Here is a 20,639-nt window from a genome sequence, read left to right as displayed (position 1 = left end):
AAACGATCAGGATAGGATCGGGAGCAAAAAAACATGATCGGAACAACCCTTATATATATATATATATATATATATATATATTAGTAAAAATCTTGGAAAGCATTAAAAAATTTATAATATAAAGGATTTTCCAGTTTTTTTGTCCCATTGTTCAATTTAAACTTCCTCTCAATGTTAACAATAATAATAATATTGCACTTATATACTCTCACAAGGTGTTTTTTTTTTTTTTTTTTTTCCTCTTTAACTTATAATTGTTCAATATTAATTCAGGCATCAAGGGATTTTCATCACAGAACACTGATGAACGACCTGATATGGAGTACGTTATTCAAATTGGATTCTTGATGAAGTAGCGAGTGATGACAGGACTTGAATAATCAAGAGTGGAGCAACTCCATTATTATACAGCTCATATGATTAGAAATGGATATCGACTTGGAGTTCATGCGAAAATCCTCGACGACGCTATCGAATTTCCCCATAGCCTGAACATTCTCCCAATATGCTTGTGTGTTCACGTGCGTTCTTCCATTCCGGATGAGGCCAGAGGTGGGATCATTCTGTCGATGTAGCCGCTGTGAATATTGAGTCGTAAATAAAGGCATAAAAACCGTTATCATACTTGCTGCTTAGCGCTGGAGGTAAGCCACCGGTAAGCAATATTTAAAAGAAGTCGACATATATCACGAGCCGCGAGCACTCCGGAACAAATTATGAGTACAAAAGCCATTCTGGGGCCGAGGGGCGAAGCAAACACATCAGTGATAATGAGAGAGCGGTTCATTCTATGGGTGAGAGGAACTTCAGGTGCTTTTGCGATGCTTCAGGCGAGCAGCAATAGCAAATTTGAATCAATTTTCAAAGGGCGGAAAATGTCAGGTCGTACAAAACGTGACGTTTCAATAGTAGACGCTCGGTTATCAGGCTCCCCACATGGTGTCCACGGGTAAATATAATTAGCCAACGATAGTACCACTAAGTTCATAGTTAGCGTAGGTGTGTAATAATGTATTTCTTATTGGCACGGCTGGTTGTAGGCAGGCATGTATGAGGGGGCAGTAAAAAAAGTGTAGGGGGCATCATATGTATACATCATGCTCCAGCAAGTGCTTATAGTATAAAGGGAATAGTATATTTTCTTGTATTTACTCTTTGTAAAGCAGAATATATTTGATATTATTAACAGTTGGACTTGAAATGATAGAAGACAACGGGCAGATAAGGGCAGAACAGATACAGGACGCCTTCTGACTAGGGCTGGGCGATATGGCCTTAAGTACGTATCACGATAAATTGAGCAGATTTACCTCGATAACCATAAATGGCGATAAATTTGCCCAAGCGGACTGTTATATAATTTGAATCAATGCATGGAATACAAATTAACCGTTTTTCGTTAAATTTCTTTACCAGCTTTCAATTTAACAATTGCACATGCAGTCTAAACATTAAGTATAAAAAAAAAAAAAATCTTGTAAACAATAGGAATTCTAGTGTGAACGTTTATAACAGCTTGTATGACTTGAAAAATGTACAACATTATAAAAATCAATATGACTGTGCAAACATGTCATTCTAACACAAATGACTTGCAGCTTTAACAGTGCACTTCAGACAACTTATTGGTAATGGCTGCTGTGACATAATTATTCAACACAAGTGTTTACGTCAAGGTTTCAGGTTTTTTATTCCCAGAACATTTTTTAATACATGCACCCCCCACAGAGACACAACCAGATTAAAGCTGTATTGCTCTGATGCCAATGAAACATTTAAGATTTTATAATGGCAGAATAAAGCAAACACATACAGTAAAATAGCTGTGGCCATTAAACTGTCATATTATATATAGGCTTCACTGTTGGATTATACTTTATGCTGAGTGCTTTGCCATCATGAAAGCTTTCAGAGAAATCACACAGAGATACCAAATAACGAGACATAATGATTGCTACATGAAGTCCGTGCCCAGTCCACTCGTTAATTTCAGCCCTTTTGACAAGGTTAGAGCCGCTATCCGACTCATCACGTTCATTTGTAGCCGCTGTTAGCCGCTAGCGTTAGCTTGTTGCTTGGCTACCGGAAGAAAGCACTGAAAGCATCCTCTCCTGAAATCGTGAGAACCAGGGAGGACAGCGGGTGAAAGCCTGTCTAGAACCCGCCAAGAGTTTACTTAATGTCGGGTGAAAGTTTGGCGAAGCTAACTTAAACCCAACTCCATCCCGTTTACTTGTAGCGTTAGCCTACCGGGCTTCTGTTTGTTTGGCTTCCTGAAAACCACGTGACTCCATACGTAAGCACACTGTCTGCTTTCTTAAAGGGGAATGACCATAGCCGAACAACAAAGAGTCAAAGCAAGATGAAAGGACTATATTTTCTTGTTTTATTAAATTACCGAATTTACCGACATGGTCAAAATTATGTCGGTCATCGTGAAGAATTTCGGTAACGGTAAATTTTCGGTTTACCGCCCTGCTCTACTTCTGACCACGGAAGCCCAATGCGTGCGTCATACAGCTGACTGAGCAAGACTGACGCTGACAAGCAGGTGATAGGCAAGACTTCTAAAAGCCCACGTCTGCACCACCAATTCCCGCAATCAGCTCTTCTGGATGTTCCGGAACAAATGGCGGGACATGTTGTCTTGCCAAAAGGAACATGATACAGAGGAAACGGTGACCGAGAAGTGAACACTCAGCACTCACTTGGCGCTGAGGATGGCAAAATCCTTAACTCTCGTTGCTCTGACAGCAATAACGCCAGAGTTTTCCTGTCCAACGGACAATAATCCTAAACAACGCCCAAACACACCCTTCTCCCAGACCACAGCCCGCCTCACCAGAGCCTTTAAAAGACAATGTTTAACTAATCGTTGTCATTTTTCTCGGGAATCTTTTGTTGACTTGTTATATGGCGACCCTGTTGGTGGTTGCTGGTCACTTCCTGTTCATTTTAGGGCATTTACAGGCAGTGTTGTTAATCTGACTTTTAAAAAGTAATTAATTACAGTTACAAATTACTCCTACCAAAAAGCAATTGGGTTAGTAACTCAGTTACCTGAATGTAAGAGTAATTAGTTACTTGGCAAAGTAACTGGTGATGATTTTCATGTTTTTTTTTCTCCAAAAAAAAAAAAAAACAACTTGTGTGACAACACAATTCAACACAATGTGAAGTTTAAAGGGTTTTTTGGGACAATAGGCCCTAGCCCAATTCTTTACCCTAAACTTAACTAGACACAGGGGTATTGTGGATATTGCGATAACTAGATAGTAACCTTTGCTATGTGTGAAAGTCATTTAATGTTGTGAATCAACCGGTAAAGTTGTTAAAATTGCTCCCGTTATTGCATTAGTTCCCTTCTGTCTACTTTTGACATGTGTAAGCTTTAAAACTATTTCATCATTTAAAGATTTAAGTCAAAATTTTGCCGATTTAGGAGCATTTTAGATAAAAAAGTTACTTTGTTCGCTAGGAAGGTTCTCGACAACAGAGCCTTCCTGAGAAGTCTACTGCTTTAAGATTGCGGCTCTTTACTAACGCATCTAGTTCTTTATTACACATGTTGCTAATGCAGCCGTGTCTGTCACTTGCATCTAGTTCCGTATATATGTGATATCTACCGAAGCATCATGTGGGCGTAGTTTGTAGGCTATCAGCTTCAGTCAGGTATTATTGGAGCCACCTAGCATAGTAGCATCTCGTTTGCGACGGCGTCCCCCTCCCTTTTCTCCTCCCCACTCCTGTTCTGCTATCTCGTCTCCGTGAGTCCGTTTTTCTCACTTTTCTCGCGTCGGTCAACCAACATAGTAACGTAGCCTTTCCCGCCTCAGTAATGGTAACAGTGTTGCCAAGGTGAGAAAAGTAATTAATTAGATTACTCACTACTGAAGAAAATAATGCCGTTAGTAGCACTGTAATATGCTAACGCCGTCATTAACAACACTGTTTACAGGTTACTTTATTTTGATTTTCAAGTCACTTCCTATTTATTTGAGGACATTTTGGAGTCGGTTCCTTTTCAGTAACCCAAAATCGACAGGAAGTGACTTGTCGATGCTCCAAAATCGACAGGAAGTGACCCGTAAATGTCCCGAAAGGAAAAGACTGAATGAAAATCAACAGGAAATGACGTGAAATACCCCAAAATGAACTCGTCGCTTGGCAGTGGCTGCCACTGTCGCCCATGGATGTCCAATCCGTATGAAGTGGGAGTGATGGCGGCGAATGAACTCGCTCCCACCCTCCCACTTCAAAACGGATTTGACGTCTACTAGTAATAAACTTAGTCCAATTCACAATAGAAAATAGATTGTTTAACTGCTTATTAACTTTTGTAAATCTTTGTAGGGAAGTGACCCAGAATTTACCCAAAATCAACAGGAAAAGACTTTAGACCTTGTGATGTAAATAGGAAAACAGAGTATTGCTAAGTAAAAGAGCCAAACGTTTATTTTTGTGAGTTTTGGGGGTGTTTAAGTCATTAGAAACTGACTCCAGCACTCAGTAGAAGAAGGTAAAGATAAAGGGAATGAACTCAAATGGTACCTACAGGCGTCTCATTGGCTGTCACCTACAAAAGAAAATAAATAAAACAAATCATGCCACAAACTATATTACAAACAACATTAAAATGCAGGGCTAATTGGGCACATGCCAAACTTTTTACATTCCATGCTGGAGGGTCTTATTTCAAAACAAACTCATTCACTGCTATAGAGGACGGTAGACGTCCAATCCAATTTGACCTGGGGGCTCCCAGTCAAAATGGATTGGACGTCTAGCGCTGTCAATGGCACTAATAGATGAGCAACCAACACCAGTCCTCCCAGTTTAATTTGACTTCCACGGTTTTCAACGGCAGCCAGTGAGTAATACGAAATAACACACACAAAACAAAGCAAATCTCACCTCTTCTACATCATTATCCAGAGCTACGATGGCTAAGGGGTCCGACAGGCCGGCGTCGGTGGCCAGGGTGGTGCCCACCGGCGAGCCCTCCATTACGTAACCGTGGTAACTGCTTTCCAGGAAGTACGGCGCCTGGTTGTTCTCATCCAGGACCTCAATGTGGAGGCTGGCGAAAGCCGGCAGTGGGTGGCCATTGTCCTGCTCCGCCTTAAATCAGATACGGAAACAAATATCAGCATGTTTCTCAATTAACCGTAACAGACTGAAAGGAAGCAATCGGGTTTATATCGATTAACGGATCACGATTTATTGCATTGCGATCACATGACTAAATTAAACGCATGGACATCGTGTGATTGTGGGATGGGGTGATTATTCATTCATAGGTGTGACGTATACTATTTTTTAATTCAATGGATTGTTAAGATAGGGTATGCGATTAATTGTGGTGATATCATGTGATTAATTGCGCGGTGGGCGCTTTCCATCTCGATTAAAAAAAAGAGTGTGCTTTATACTATTTTAGAATTTATTGGATTATATGGATAGGGTATATGATAAATCGTGATTAATTGCGAGGTGAGCGTTCATTCAACCCAATTAAAAAATTGAACCCTGTACTACTTTTGGTGAATTTATTGGATGGATCGGATGTATGTGGTTAATCGCGATGAACTGTGGTGATTAATTGCGAGGTAGGCATTTTCCATCCCGATTGAAATGTGTGCCGTATACAATGATATGAAAAAGTATCTGAACCTTTTGGAAGTTCTCACATTTTTGCATAAAATCACCATCAAATGTGATCTGATCTTAGTCAAAACCACACTGATGAAAAAACTGTCTATTTTAACTAAAACAACCCAAACATTTATAGGTTTTGATATTTTGATAGGATGCAAACAATGACGGGAGGCGGGGAGTAAGTGAACACTCTGCATAAGGAGACTTAAAGAGCAATTGAAACCAATTTTTACAAAACAACTTAAGTCAGGTGTGTGCCCAATCACTGACGAGGGGTGTAAAGCTGCCCTGCCCACTATAAAATACACACCTGGTAAGAATTGTCTTAATGAGAAGCGTTGGCTGATGTGCATCATGGCTCAGTCAAAAAAGCTGTCTGAAGATGTGGGAACAAGGATTGTTGTTTATTATAAAGCTGGGAAAGGATACAAAACCATCTCTAAAAGTCTGGATGTTCATCAATTGACAGTCAGAGAAGTTGTCTACAAATTTTTGGTACTTTTGTTTCTCTCCCAAGAAGTGGCCGTCCACCAAAGATGACGCCAAGAATTCAGTGCAGAATACTCAGAGAGGTAAAAAAGAACCCTATAGTGTCTGCTAAAGGCTTACAGAAATCACTGGCACAGTCCAGTATCTCTGAGCACACATCAACTACATGTAAAACTATATCCAAGAGTGGTGTTCATTGGAGGACTCCACGGAGGAAGCCACTGCTGTCTAAAAAAATACATTGTTGCTCATTTAATGATCGCAGAAAGGCACTTGGACACTCCACAGAAGTTTTGGCAAAATATTTTGTGGACGGATGAAACCAAAGTTGAATAGTTTTGGAGTAACACACAACGTCATGTGTGGAGGAAAAATGGAACAGCTCACCAACATAAACATCTCAACCCCACTGTGAAGCATGGTGGAAGGAGCATCATGATTTGGGGCTGTTTTGCTTCCTCAGAGCCTAGACAACTTGCAATCATGAATGGAAAAATAAATTCAAAGGTTTATCAGGATGTTTTGCAGGAAAACCTGAGGCCCTCTGTCAGGCAGTTGAAGCTAAAAAGAATGATTTATGCAACAAGACAATGATCCAAAACACAGAAGTAAATCAACTTCAGAATGGTTTCAGAAGAACAAAATACATGTTCTGAAGTGGCCAAGTCAAAGTCCAGACTTGAACACCATTGAGATGCTGTGACATGACCTAAAGACAGCGATTCATTCCAGACAGCTCAGGAATCGGACTGATCTACAGCCGTTTTGTAGAGATAAATGGGCCAAAATTAATCTTGATCGATGTGCCAGGCTGATCTGCGGCTACAGGAAGCGTCTGGTTGAAGTTATTGCTGCCAACTTGGGGGGGGCACAAAATATTAAATGTGATGGTTCACTTACTTATTTCTCCCTCTTTTGTCATTGTTTGCATGCTATTCTCATTAAATATAAAAACCTATACATGTTTAGGTGGTTTTAGTTTAAAGCACACTTTTTTTTCATCTGTGTTATTTTGACATAGATCACATTTGATGGTGATTTTATGCAGGAATGTAAGAAATTCCAAAAGGTTCAGACACTTTTTCATACCAGTGTACTATTTTAGAATTCATTGGATTGTTCGGATAAGGTATACGATTAATCGCGATTAATTGTGGCGATGTCATGTGATTAATTGCGAGGTGGTCGGTTATTCAACCCTGTTAAAACAAGGGTGCTATATACTCTTAATTCATTGGATTGTGCAAGTTGGTGCTGTACATTACTTTTGAATTTGTTATTGGATCGTACAAATATTGATGCGATTAATCGCGTGTGATTCTTTTTTTCAGTGCGATTAATCGCAAAGACATCATATGATGAACTCAACGTCTGCCTTTGACGGCAACAGACGTTTAAATTCACAACCGACGGATGAAGAGTCATGATTGAACGTCTATCAATTCAAAACATCATTTAAACAATAATTGCATGTATTTCTTTAGACATCTTGTGTGAGTTTTCTCACATATTTCAAATACAAAATGGATGAAAAGAATATTCCAGTCTTTGCTAGCCTTTACAGATTACCACCTGCGGATCTTAAATAGGTGGTGAGGAAGTTTCTCACCTTAACAACCAGGTCGAATTTCCGATGCAGTTCTCTGTCGATGGGCTTCAGCAGCAGGAGCTCAGCAGTGGTTCTGTTCAAGCTGAAATATTCTGCGTACGACTCCGGTTTGCCTGCGAGAGGGAAAAATATCAACAAAAGTGGAACTTTGTACTGTGTGAGAGGGGGGGAAAAATCAGTAATTGGTTTAAAAATCAATAAATGTTCTTCCTGGCGGGTGTTTCGGCGCTCAAGCGATAGCGAGAGCTTAATGCGGCTCTCCACAGGTGGGGATGAGCACACACTCAAGACGGATGCAGTACTTTGGAATGCTGCATTGCTCTGCGGGGAAATCAAGCGATGGAAGCACGTGCGCAATCACATTCGGCCAGTATTTATTGGAGCGGCTCCAAATGAGGGACGCTGCCCTCCAAAAGAGGACGATTCCCAGTTGCGCGGCGGCCTTGTTCTGTTTGCTGTCAAATGGCTTTAAAAGAGCGCGCCTTCTTTGGATGTACGCTATTACTTCAAAGCCACATTTGAAGTGTCAAAATGAGACAGGCAAAAATGGCTCATTTTCTTCAGGAATTTTACTATGTTTTAGTTCTTTACATTGTTGGACACGTTACTTTAAAAAAGTAATTTGTTATAGTTACTAGAGATGTGATCATGATCGGACCCGATCGATCGGCATCCGATCACGTCATTTTCAAAGTATCAGAATCGGCAAAAAAATATCGGCCATGCCTTTTTTTAATATAGATATATATATATTTTTAATCGTTTTCTAATTGTATTTAACGTTACAGACATAATATGTTACACTCATCCAGAGTCTTTAGGCTTAAGGTAGGGTTATCAAATTTATCCCGATGACGGTGGTAATTAATTTTTTAAAAAATGTATCACGTTAAAATATTTAACGCAGTTAATGCATGCATTGCACGACCCACTCACGTATTGTCGCGCTCAATCTGTAATGGCGCCGTTTTACCTATATAGAGAGATAAAAGGCAGCGTAAAATGAGTAGAGTGAATTTTGGCAGCCTTTAGAGCCTTTTTTTAATTGGCTAAAGCCTTATAATCCCTCTCCCTACGATTAGAAATATCATGGGAAGCAATATGGGGAAGCAAGGTAGCAATTGATCTTTTTCTTAACACCTTATGTTATTTCCCAACGCAGAGAAGATATATCAATTGGTAGCACTACGCACAGTCATGGTCCCACTTCCCATCATGCATTTGGGCATGGCTACAGTATCATTTACTGAAAGCTCAACAAATACACTAGATGGCAATATTTAGTCACAATATATAAAGTCACAAGTCTTTCTATCCGTGGATCCTTGTCACAGAAAGAATGTTAATAATGTAAATGTAAATCTTGAGGATTTATTGTCATAATAAACAAAATACATTACTTATGTACTGTATGTTGAATGTATATATTCGTCCGAGTTTTATTCATTTTTTCCTTAATGCATTGCCAAAATGTATATGATCGGGAAAAATGATCGGGAATGATTGGAATTGAATCGGGAGCAAAAAAAAAAAAAAAAAAAAGCAATCGGATCGGGAAATATCGGGATCGGCAGATACTCAAACTAAAACGATCGGGATCGGATCGGGAGCAAAAAAACATGATCGGATCAACCCTAATGGTTACTCACTACTTCTTCCAAAATGTGAGTTAGTAAATGAATTACTCTATAGTAAAAGTAACTAGTTACCAAGGAAAGTAACTATTTCCGTTACTTTAAAAAGTTGTCATATGTCAAAGAATTTGAAACTTTCTGAGCAGTATTCGAGTCAGTTGAATAGAGAACAGATAGGTAGTTGTGTTATAGAAACTTGTAATATTTATTGCACCTCACCAGCAACAGATTTATCCTACACTTGAAGTGCAACCAAAATAAACAGATTTGAATTGCTTACCAGTAAAGATGTCCCAATCATGCCGATCGATCGGGTCCGATCACGTCATTTTCAAAGTATCGGAATCGGCAAAAAAATATCGGACATGCCTTTTTTTAATATATTTTGTATTTAAATCTTTTTTCTAATTGTATATAACGTTACAGACAAAATGTCTTACACTCATCCAGAGTAGTTTTGGCTTAAAGTAGGGCTATCAAATTTATTGCGTTAACGGCGGTAATTTAAAAAAAACATTTTTTTTCATTAATCACGTTAAGTAATTAACGCATGCGCTGCACGACCCACTCACGCATTGTCGCGTTCAATCTATAAAGACGCCGTTTTACCTATAGATAGTGCTAAAATGCAGCGTATAATGAGTAGAGAGAATTTTGACAGCCTTTGGAGCCATTTTTTATGTGGCTAAAGCCTTACAATACCCCTCTCAGCAGTTAAATATAACGTGGGAATGTGGGGAAGAAAGGTAGTAGTTGATCATTTTCTTAACACCATATGTTCTTTCCCAACGCAGAGAAGATATATCAATTGGTAGCCCTACGCACAGTCATGGTTGCACTTCCAATCATGCATTTGGGCAGAAGTTAAATGACTGCAGTATCATTTACTGAAAGCTCAACAAATACACTAGATGGCCATATTTAGTCACAATTTACAAAGTCACATTTATCCTTTAAGAATTACAAGTCTTTCTATCCGTGGATCCCTCTCACAGAAAGAATATTAATAATGTAAATGCCATCTTGAGGATTTATTGTCATAATAAACAAATACAGTACTAAAGTACTGTATGTTGAATGTATATATTCGTCCGAGTTTTATTCATTTTTTTCTTAATGCATTGCCAAAATGTATATGATCGGGAAAAATTATCGGGAATGATTGGAATTGAATCTGGAGCAAAAAAAAAAAGCAATCGGATCGGGAAATATCGGGATCGGCAGATACTCAAACTAAAGCAAAAAAACATGATCGGAACAACCCTACTTACCAGAGATGTCGACAAAAGCTTTGCCCCGGGCCATAAATTACACTTTACATGCACGTTCTTTCCTTTAATTTCAACCAACTTGAAATAGTGTTTATATCTCCACCTCGTAAAGGACAAATTTTTCTCTGAATGCTCTGCCATCATATCCCTCTGCATCTTTTTCGCGTGTGTGTGTTTGCCGCATGCGCTGTTCCGGTTTGTGTGGGAAAACTCCGGCTCTAAAGTACGTGCGCTATTAGGCTCGAGGGTTTACGTCACAGAATGGGGGATCACGTGAGATTTGACAACAACGCAGCCATATTGGAAGCAGGTCTGGCTCGCGGGACATTAAACTTTAACTTGCCGGTTCGATAAAGAGACAAACTCGTGACTAAGGCGGAGAACAGATATGTGATCAAACTTAAAGAGCATATGACACCAGAAAAAAAGTCTTAAATGGCATTATTATGTGAAATAGAATCATATTTTGAGACGATTCGACTATATACAACAATTTAGCAAAGCGCAGATGACGAGAAATTAGTCTTTTAATCTGCCGGTTAGCCACGCCTACCATTATAGGGCTTTAGCGTCCCCAACAGGTGGATGACGTCAGCGGTAGACTGGGCTCATCGGTTTTACTATTCAGCCCATTGAGGGGGAATTGTTCAGAACGAGGAAAACGCGACGAAGAGAGCCGCAAAATGTCATTGTTTCAGTCTCTCTACTCCAATATTTTTACAGGATATTCTTTTTATGCAAGTATTTTTCCCCAATAGCTATATAAATGGCTTGAGAAGGACCAGTCAGCCCGTCGAGGGGGAACTATTCACAATGAGGAAAACGCGACGAAGAGAGCGGCAAAATGTCATTGTTTCTGTCTCTTTACTTCCATATTTTTACAGGATATTCTTTTTATCCAAGTATTTTCCCCAATTGCTAAATAAATGGCATGGTCAAGACAAATAACAATCTTGTGCTAAATGGAATATGAAATTATAAAAATCCATTTATTCAAGACGACATGGCAAAATTACTACATAATGGTCAAAACTGTTGACTTCACCTTTACTGTCGCACCTCCCGAACGATATTTTATGACACCTAAATCGGACATATGTCATTTCCCTTCCCCGGCTTCGGAGAATGTAAACAAACCAGAAGGAGTGACAGCTAGCCGACATGCTAACCCGAACCGAGTGATGTTTCAAAGTCTTCAAAGCGGAAAATCACACAAAGCTATCCTGGATTATTTGACATGACGACCCGGTTGTCGAATGTCTTAGCGGAACGGCAAACCGCCCGGCGGAGAGCAATTTACAGTTCGTTCCCCGGAGGAGGGTGGCTGGAGCTAACGCAGCTAACGTGCTGCTGCTAATGCATTAGGAGAGCTTTTTACATGCCTATCAATGATCAAACGTAAGTAGTCCTTCATTTAAAGTAAGTTTGTAGTGTTTACTTTGTAATTGCTGTATTCGTATTTGACATAATACAAAACAAGATGTTTACTCACTTCCTCGTAAGTCCAATGGTCCCACAGTAAATATCCACGGTGAATGGGAACCTTTTGAAACTCCAAAAAGGCGCATACGCCTCTCCCTCATACAGAATGATTTTTCTGCAGCCGTTTGGCTGGCGTGATGCGAAAAATAAACGTATTAATCCGCAAAATCAGCTGAATCCTTCGTCCTCATACACAACAGTACACTGTAGCGTGAAGAGGACGTCTTCTACCGTACACGTCACAGCGCCCTCCTCCTCAATGCAAGACTGAAGCCGGAAGTCACTCATTTTCCTGGCGCGGGATTCAAAAAACTAAATAAATATAGCGATCGCTTCCACACACATCCAAGCGGTCCATATCATTCAGGAGCATAAAATACCGCGTGTATTATGAAATAAACATGCTTTTTCGTGTCACAGGCACTTTAAGGATGTGAACAATGTTGACCCTTACGAGCAAGCCGAAGACAAACGGAGTAAAGATGTTGACGGGCTTCCACAATTATGCGAAATGGACATTCTGCTGTATTTATTGTTTGGTGTATGTTACTAAACTCATCAGCGATTCCGAAATTACAAATCGCTACAAAGCTATGAACAGTTTTGCTGCGGATGGGTGCAGGACCTGCACATCATGACCGTATCAAACGGCAACTCCATCGTTCTTGCAAAGGTAGGCTACTGTATGTGTGTTTACTATTTCATTGCCATGAACCTGAACGCACCCCAAGTCTTGGATGACAAATAAACAGAGCAGAGTAGACTTTCTACGGCTGGTAGGTTCTTCAATTTATTCAAAGTAAGTAACGCACCGCTTTTGACCGTCAGTAACGGTAACGGCGTTGTAACAGCGGAAAAAATAATTGGATTACCCTGTTACTGAAAAAAATAGCGCCATTATGTAACTGTGTTATTTATAACGGCGTTATTCCCAACACTGGTCATGACCATGCCATTTATTTAGCTATTGGGGAAAAATACTTGGATGAAAAGAATATCCTGTAAAAATATTGGAGTCGAGAGACTGAAACAATGACATTTTGCGGCTCTCTTCCTCACGTTTTCCTCGTTGTGAATAGTTGATTTCAATGGGCTGCATACTAAATCAGATGAAATTGTGACTCCGCTGACATCATCCACCTGTTGGGGACGCTAGAGCCCTATAATGGTAGGCGTGGCTAACCAGCAGATTAAAAGACTAATTTCTCGTCATCTGCGCTTTGCTAAATTGTTGTATATAGTCGAATCGTCTCAAAATATGATGCTAATTCACATAATAATCATATTTAAGACTTTTTTTTTTTTTTAATCAACTTTTTTTTTTAAATTGAATTTTCACACATTAATGGGATAGGTACAGCCAAAACACAACAAGGGTTTGATAAGGTAAGGTTTTGATAACACAAAGTAAGCTTCTTTCCAATAAGGTCAAGATAAGGGTACCTTCCCGGCACGATCAAGACAGCAGACGTTCCCATTCACAACTTGCACACCACGCACACATTAAAAAAAAAAAAAAAAAAAAAAAAAAAGAGCAGACGTTCTCATTCCGCAGTGCGGCCACATGTTAGACGCGTACCAGAAGCGGCTCAACACGACGCACGCGAAAAGAACAGAAGAGTTTATTATTTGACGCGAGACGCGACCCTCCTGCGTCAATACTACTACCGGTAGCTAGGATCGGGCAGACCAGAAGTCACTCGTGTAAAAATATGGTCGATCCGGTCGATTTTCAAACTAATATGCAATCGTAACCCACTTTTTGAGTCCATCAGATCTCTTGAGTGGTAGATCGGGGCACAGTTGACTTGTCTTCGTTGATTTACTGCGGTCTTCTCTGCTATAATAACCAACACGGCCCCGTGTTCAATACAAAACCCTTCTACCACAACAAAACAAGTAGGAACTAATATTCACATAGGAACTAAAGTTATACAACATAAAATATACAATATAAATGAATACTACGTCACATTTGTAAAATATAAACACATAATAAAATAAATGATAGCCCATTTAAATAAAATGAAATGAGCTAAAACACCTGTAATTAAATAAGAATAATACACAGATCCTGCTTCCACAATTAAATTTATTAATTTCTGTGTGGTGCTTTAACTTGAGAAAATCCACCAATAAAGCTTTTGAAAACCGTTCATAAGAAAAAAAAAAAATATTCATTGAGGCATTTCATTTGTAAAATACATGTTAAAATCTTTGTCATTGGGATTGCTTTTCTCTTTAGCACAGGACTTCTTTTTTCTTCTTTTTTACAGAAAGAAAGCTGACCAATACGCCGGGTCTGAAAGGCAAATTGTTGTTGGATTATCTTTAAATACCCGCTACTTTTTGAGCAGAATTCTAGCTTCGTATAGGCTAATGTTCCTAATGTTGAAAGCACAAAAGTGTGTAATAAACAACTAGCACATTTATACATTGCATTTTATTTTCTTACTGTACCGAAAATGAACCGAACCGTGACCTCAAAACCGAGGTACGTACCGAACCGAGATTTTTGTGTTCCGTTACACCCCTATTAGTAACATTAAATATAGCACAATACACCAAAGTGTTTCAGTAGGCGTGTCCTTAAGTCTTTCTGATAGTTTTCTTCTGGCCTTTTACTGCAACAACATAACAAAAACCTAAAATTATGGCTTTTAGTTTTGGTGTGCCATCCCAAAATTTTAAGTGGCCCTGTCTGGCCACCCCTATGAACAATTTCTGGAGGCGCCACTGCTGGGAATTAATGTGAAATAAGATTTTTTGTGTTTTTTTAAAATTGACGGCCAGTGTTTGAAGCAGTGTTTAGTGAACCTGACGGTTTTAAAAGTACGTCCAGGCCACCGGTTCCTAGTTGAGTCAATTGGGAGTTAATGGAAGATTTTTTTTCTGGGTCTTAAATCAGTAAGAACTGATTAAACGATCATTCATTGCCAATCAAAACAGATAGGACATCTAGTTAACCATGGCAAATGCTACTCTGCAAATAAAACATCTGTTCAACACTGTAATTTGGTCGCTCAAAAAAAAATGTCAGAAATGCATTTTCATTTCCGAGTGAAAATCCATTGACATCAATATGCACGACAAGAAGAATGTCCAGATATGGAAGAGTGAGAACAGCTGGTTGATTCCAATTTCCAGCTGTGACTCGTGTTTTCACCACAATTCCCTTTATTTCACTCATTTTCTCCACTGTAGCCCCACAAAAACAATCATTTCCACAGCGTCAATAATCATTCTGACCCCATCTTTGCTACTGAACCATACAAAATAAACTTCTGTTGACATTTTGGATTTATTAATTCACCCCCTAAGAAGTTCCAAATGAATGTCCTAGCAGAAAAAAAATATATTCATTGGAAATGTCAGTGAGAACACGACTCGAGCTGTGCCGGATTGTAAAGTTTGGGCAATAAAACTTTGCTTGTGTCGAGTCAAATAATCATACTTTGCTATAGACAGTCTGCTTGCTAATAATAACCAAGCATCCAATAACCATAAAACAAGTTATTTGATTCATTCCGCAGCTGGGCGTAGCTGCCAGCTTGCAAGAGTTTGTATTTTTGTCCTCGCACACGTTTTATTTGTGACTTTGTCTCTCCTAATCCTGCCTCAGACGGGGATTAGTTGCGGTTTGGGGAGTGCGAGAAATGCAAAAAAGTCCGTGTCAAGCATGTTAGTACATTTTCAGAGAGTTGGGCAGGAAAAGATAACCTTTCTTGTGGATTTACTAGTCCACTTTAAAGCGAATAGGTTGGAATTGGCATTCGTTATAGATTTCTCAAAATGATGTCGGCATTAAAATGAAGCTTATTTCCGCATTGATTATATCTTTCGTGCAAAGAGAGACTAATCGTTTCGTTGAGATATTTCCTGAGATTGAAGTAGGTCGTATTAACCTGTATCTTGTACATGGCCAAAGTCAGGCTGACGAAAATTACTGTATTTTCCGCATTATAAGGCCCATCGGAGTATAAGGCGCACCTTCAATGAATGGCTTATTTTAAAGCAGTTTTATAAGGTGCAGTAGTAGTAGTAGTGGTAGTAATCGTGGTTGGGGTTTTGTTAAGCATCCACTAGATCAGGGGTGTCCAAACTTTTTGCAGAGGGGGCCAGATTTGGTGTGGTAAAAATGTGGGGGGGCCGACCTTGGCCAATGTCCTTTACGTATAACAATAAGCAAATTTTAGCAAGTCATTCAGTGTGTCACATTTGCTTAATTATTTTTTTTCCTCTTTCGACTCTCGGGCTCTTGCGAAATCCTATTGCTGTGACATTAAACTAGCTTCCAGTTGCTTCAATTTCTCGCTGCATATCTTCCCTGTAATCTTGTCGTACATGTCAGCGTGTCTTGTTTGGTAATATCGCCTCACATTGAAATCTTTAAAAACAACGACGTCTCTTTGCAAATGAGGCAGACAGTTTTTGCGTATTTTAGTGAAATAGTCTAATTTCCACCTATCCTTGAAGCGTCGGCCGTCACAGTCAACTTTTTTTTTTTGTTGTCACCATTTTAGAAAATGGAAGTAATGGGTCACACGGAATAATGTTGCTTAGCCCTTAAATACATCCAACATGAAGCATTTATCAGAGAATCCCTAAATTTGAAGAATAAGGCCCTATTGAAACCTTTTTTTCAAATTTAAAAAAAAAAAAAAAAAAAAAGTCAAAATGAATATGTTAATAAGCACTCTATATCTATAACCCATGCTAAAGCATTAGTTTTTTTTCTCATGGAACCTGCAGATGCATGTGTTGACTTGCATCCATCACTTTTTTTCTCAAAAAGAAATGTCAAAATTCTAAATTGGTCTCAAAATCATGAAATTTTAGTTGTATCAAATGTGATACATTTGGCAATAAAGGGTTAAAGTGCTGCTGCCTTTTAGTGGGTAAATGAGGGGACGCATTTTGTGTGTAAGCTACTTCATATGCTGGTTGCAGTACTGCTGACCAATTCATTAAGTCTGTGTTCGGGCCAGACGTTATTGATTTTATGACAGAGGCTGGGGGCCAGATGAAATTTGACCACGGGCCGCATTTGGCCCCTGGGCCGGACTTTGGACATGTCTGCACTAGATAGAACTACACTAAAGGCAAGGGCGTAAATTCGCATAGGGACGGTAAGGGCATAACACTACCAACTTTTCAATTGTCCCCACCAACTTTTAAGCCACCTTATTTGCATTATATAATGAGTTCAGTTATATGGGTAATTTCCCATAAGTTGTAAGGATAGAATAGACCCTACCATTATGAAGTGAATTATTTTCATTATGTTCTGACTTACATTTATCCCATTTCACTTGCTGAATGTGTTAGTCCATTTACCCCCACTGACAAGACCCCCCGCCACCTCCTCCTGCCATATAGACGCAGACGTAGGCACACACACACACACTCTCTCACACAACCCCGTCGACAGAAATACAACATGCCGCCTCCTCCACCCCCTTTGAAGAGGAGGAATATTAGAAGTTTTTTTCGGCCAGCACAAGCCACTATAAGTAATGTAAAAATACGTCAATGTTGTGGAGGTGGGGGAAACACCACTAATTTTGCTACTAGAGGTCTGACCTGCATCAGAGTTAGCATAGCATTAATCTGTGCGAATTTGCTAACTTGCAAAACACTTGCGGTCAGGCCAGCCTCCACAAGGAACAATGAAGTCAAGCTAGCCGTCCCTCATTTGGATGATTGTTTGCATTATGTGCATTACCGTAATGCAACGCGGTGGCTTCAGAGTGCAAGTCCCAAGAATGGGTCCACTTCAGTGACACTGATGTAAACATGAAGTGACATGAAAAAGAAAAAAAAATCTGTGAAATGAAATCATACATCAGAATTTCATGAGAGTACTTTGGTTCTAGTCTTGGGGTAGTCTAGGATGCCTAAGATGATGTAGATCAGTCCTTGGATATCTGATTTTTTTTCATATTTTTTTTCCCCAAATTACTTTTATATTACAAAGCTTTAGTTTGAGTCAAGGGTTGCTCCAGTGTCCCCCAAAAGTGGACTCATTCTTGGATACCTCCCCATTTTTTAAATAAAGGGACTTGCCATTCTAAATGTGACCCCCCCGCCAACTTCTCCTGCCATATACACGCACACACACACGCACACGCACACACTCACCCCCTCACACAACTCCCCCGACAGAAATACAACACGCCGCCTCCTCCACTCCTTCTGAAGAGGGGGAGTATTAGAAGTTTTTTTCCGGCCGCACAAGCCACTGTAAGTAATGTAAGAAGACGTCAATTTGTGGAGGTGGGGGAAACACCACTAATTTTGCTACTAAAAGTCTGACCTGCACCAGAATTAGCATAGCTTTAATCTGTGTGAACTTGCCAACTTGCGAAACAACTGCGGACAGGCCAGCCACCACAAGGAGCAACGAAGTCAAGCTAGCGGTCCCTCATTTGGATCATTGTTTGCATTATGTGCGTTACCGTAATGCGGTGGCATCGGAGTGCAAAGAATGGGTCCATTTCAGAGGGACTCTGACATGAACTGAAAAAAAAAAATCTGTGAAATGAAATCACACATCAGAATTTCATGAGAGTACTTTGGTTCAAGTCTTGGGGTAAGGATGTCTCAGATGTAGATCGGTCCTTGGATATCTCAGATTTTTTGTCATGAATTTTTTTCCCCAAATCACTTTTACATTACAGTACTTTAGTTTGACTCTAGGGGTGCTCCAGTGTCCACCAGAAGTGGACCCATTCTAGGATAGCTACCATTTTTTTAATAAAGGACTTGAACTTCAAAATGTTTCTTTATAAGTGAACCAATTCACATAATTATGTTAGTATAAGTCAAAACAGCTTTATTTTGCTCTGATCATTTCGCCTCTCAATTAATTAGGTTCATATTCGTGAGAAATGTAGCCCTGACCCACGTTCCATAATCTGTTTTGTCTTATTAATGTCCCGTCCCCAGCAAAGAGTGTACATGCAGGTTATGCTGTTATATCGTCCCTAACAATGTTGAGACCAAACCTACTACCTTGGCTAAAGGGAATGTCATGCCGTGATTAACCACTATTAAACTATACAGTGCTGCTCAAAAGTTTGTGAACCCCCTCAACATTTTGGAATTTTCTATTATTTCAACCTGATTTCCTAATCAATCAATTCAGTAGTTTTTTTTTTGTTTTTTTAACAGTTGTGTTGTCGAGACTAAATTAAAAAGAGTTTTCATCAACTGATGTAGGTGCAAAATTGAACTGTTTGGTCACAACCAAAACTGCCATGTCTGGCGAAAAGTCAACACTGCATACCACCAAAAGAACCTTCTCCCAACAGTGAAGCATGGAGGTGGGAATGTCAAGATCTGGGCTTGCTTTTCATCCTCAGGACCTGGACAACTCCACATAGTCCAGGGAATCATGAATTCTGAGGAATATTGTCAAATCCTAGAACATAACCTGACGCCATCTGTTTTGAAGTTAAAGCTTGGCAGAAGGTGGATCATGCAACATGATAATGAGCCAAAGCATTCCAGCAATACAACCAAGGAATGGCTGAAAAAGAAGAAGATTCGTGTTCTGGACTGGCCCAGTCAAAGTCCTGACCTAAATCCCATTGAAATGCTGTGGCGGGACCTGAAGCGAGCAGTTCATGCCAGACGCCCATCAAACCTCTCTCAACTGACTGCGTTCTGCAAGGAAGAATGGGCAAAAATCCCCCAAAGTAGATGTGAGAGGCTGATTAGTCACTACAGAAACCGTTTGGTTGAGGTAATCTCTGCAAAAGGAGGCGCAATATCCTATTAACTGAAGGGGTTCACATACTTTTGCACACATGATATCTGAGTTTTTCTTAAATCAACCACTTTTGTTAAATAAAGAATGACAATATAACTATTTCTTTTGTTTCAGTCCATTATTTGGAATGTCAGTATTGTGGATTTGGGTATAACTTAACATTTAATAAGGTTATTTTAGTTTTTTTTACAAAAAATCTGACCATCGCTGTGGGGTTCACAAACTTTCGAGCAGCACTGTATATAAGGCACATTAGATTATAAGGCGCACCATAGGCTTTTGTGAAAAATTGAAGGCTTTTAGATGCGCCTTGTAGTGTGGAAAACACGGTACGTTTTCTTTTTTTTTTAAACCCACCAATTAGTATGGAGTAAAGAATTCCAGGTCTATCCGACGGAGGCTGGATGTTCCTGTCTTGATCCACTGCTTGAATGGGCGGAGTCACATTGAGGGGGTTCACCTTAGTCTGGACACAAAACCACAAGCACTTTTATTGAACAAAACTGCTCTTCACGGAGGATAAAGTAGATATGACTGTGTGTAATTTTAATGTTCAAGTTTGTGTCGATATATCTTTTGAGTACAATTACCATTTGTTTGCAGGAGCGGTGTCAAACTCATTTTTGTCACCGGTCACATTGTACTTACGGTTTACCGTTTGTGTTGGCCAACCTGTATAAATATTCTCATATATATACTAGGTATGTCCCGATTGTATATTT

General features: G+C 39.6%; 2 protein-coding genes across 3 annotated transcripts in view; one reads left to right on the top strand and one right to left on the bottom strand.

The window, feature by feature from the left end:
- The window catches only part of LOC130909735 (glycylpeptide N-tetradecanoyltransferase 1-like), a 305,690-nt gene that overhangs the window by 17,525 nt on the left and 267,526 nt on the right, over positions 1-20,639 (top strand). The window lies entirely within an intron of this gene.
- The window catches only part of pcdh15b (protocadherin-related 15b), a 268,709-nt gene that overhangs the window by 138,065 nt on the left and 110,005 nt on the right, over positions 1-20,639 (bottom strand). For both annotated transcript variants that reach the window (XM_057826514.1, XM_057826513.1), the window contains 3 exons: positions 20,275-20,383; positions 7,757-7,869; positions 4,915-5,121 (listed from right to left, as the gene is read on the bottom strand). In XM_057826514.1, the coding sequence (XP_057682497.1) occupies positions 4,915-5,121; positions 7,757-7,869; positions 20,275-20,383 (429 nt within the window). The remainder of the gene's footprint in view (positions 1-4,914; positions 5,122-7,756; positions 7,870-20,274; positions 20,384-20,639) is intronic.

This window comes from Corythoichthys intestinalis, chromosome 21 (assembly GCF_030265065.1).
Source record: "Corythoichthys intestinalis isolate RoL2023-P3 chromosome 21, ASM3026506v1, whole genome shotgun sequence".
Lineage (NCBI taxonomy): Eukaryota > Metazoa > Chordata > Actinopteri > Syngnathiformes > Syngnathidae > Corythoichthys > Corythoichthys intestinalis.
The sequence above is the reverse complement of the archived record's forward strand: the minus strand, read 5'-3'. Positions and strand labels throughout refer to the sequence as shown.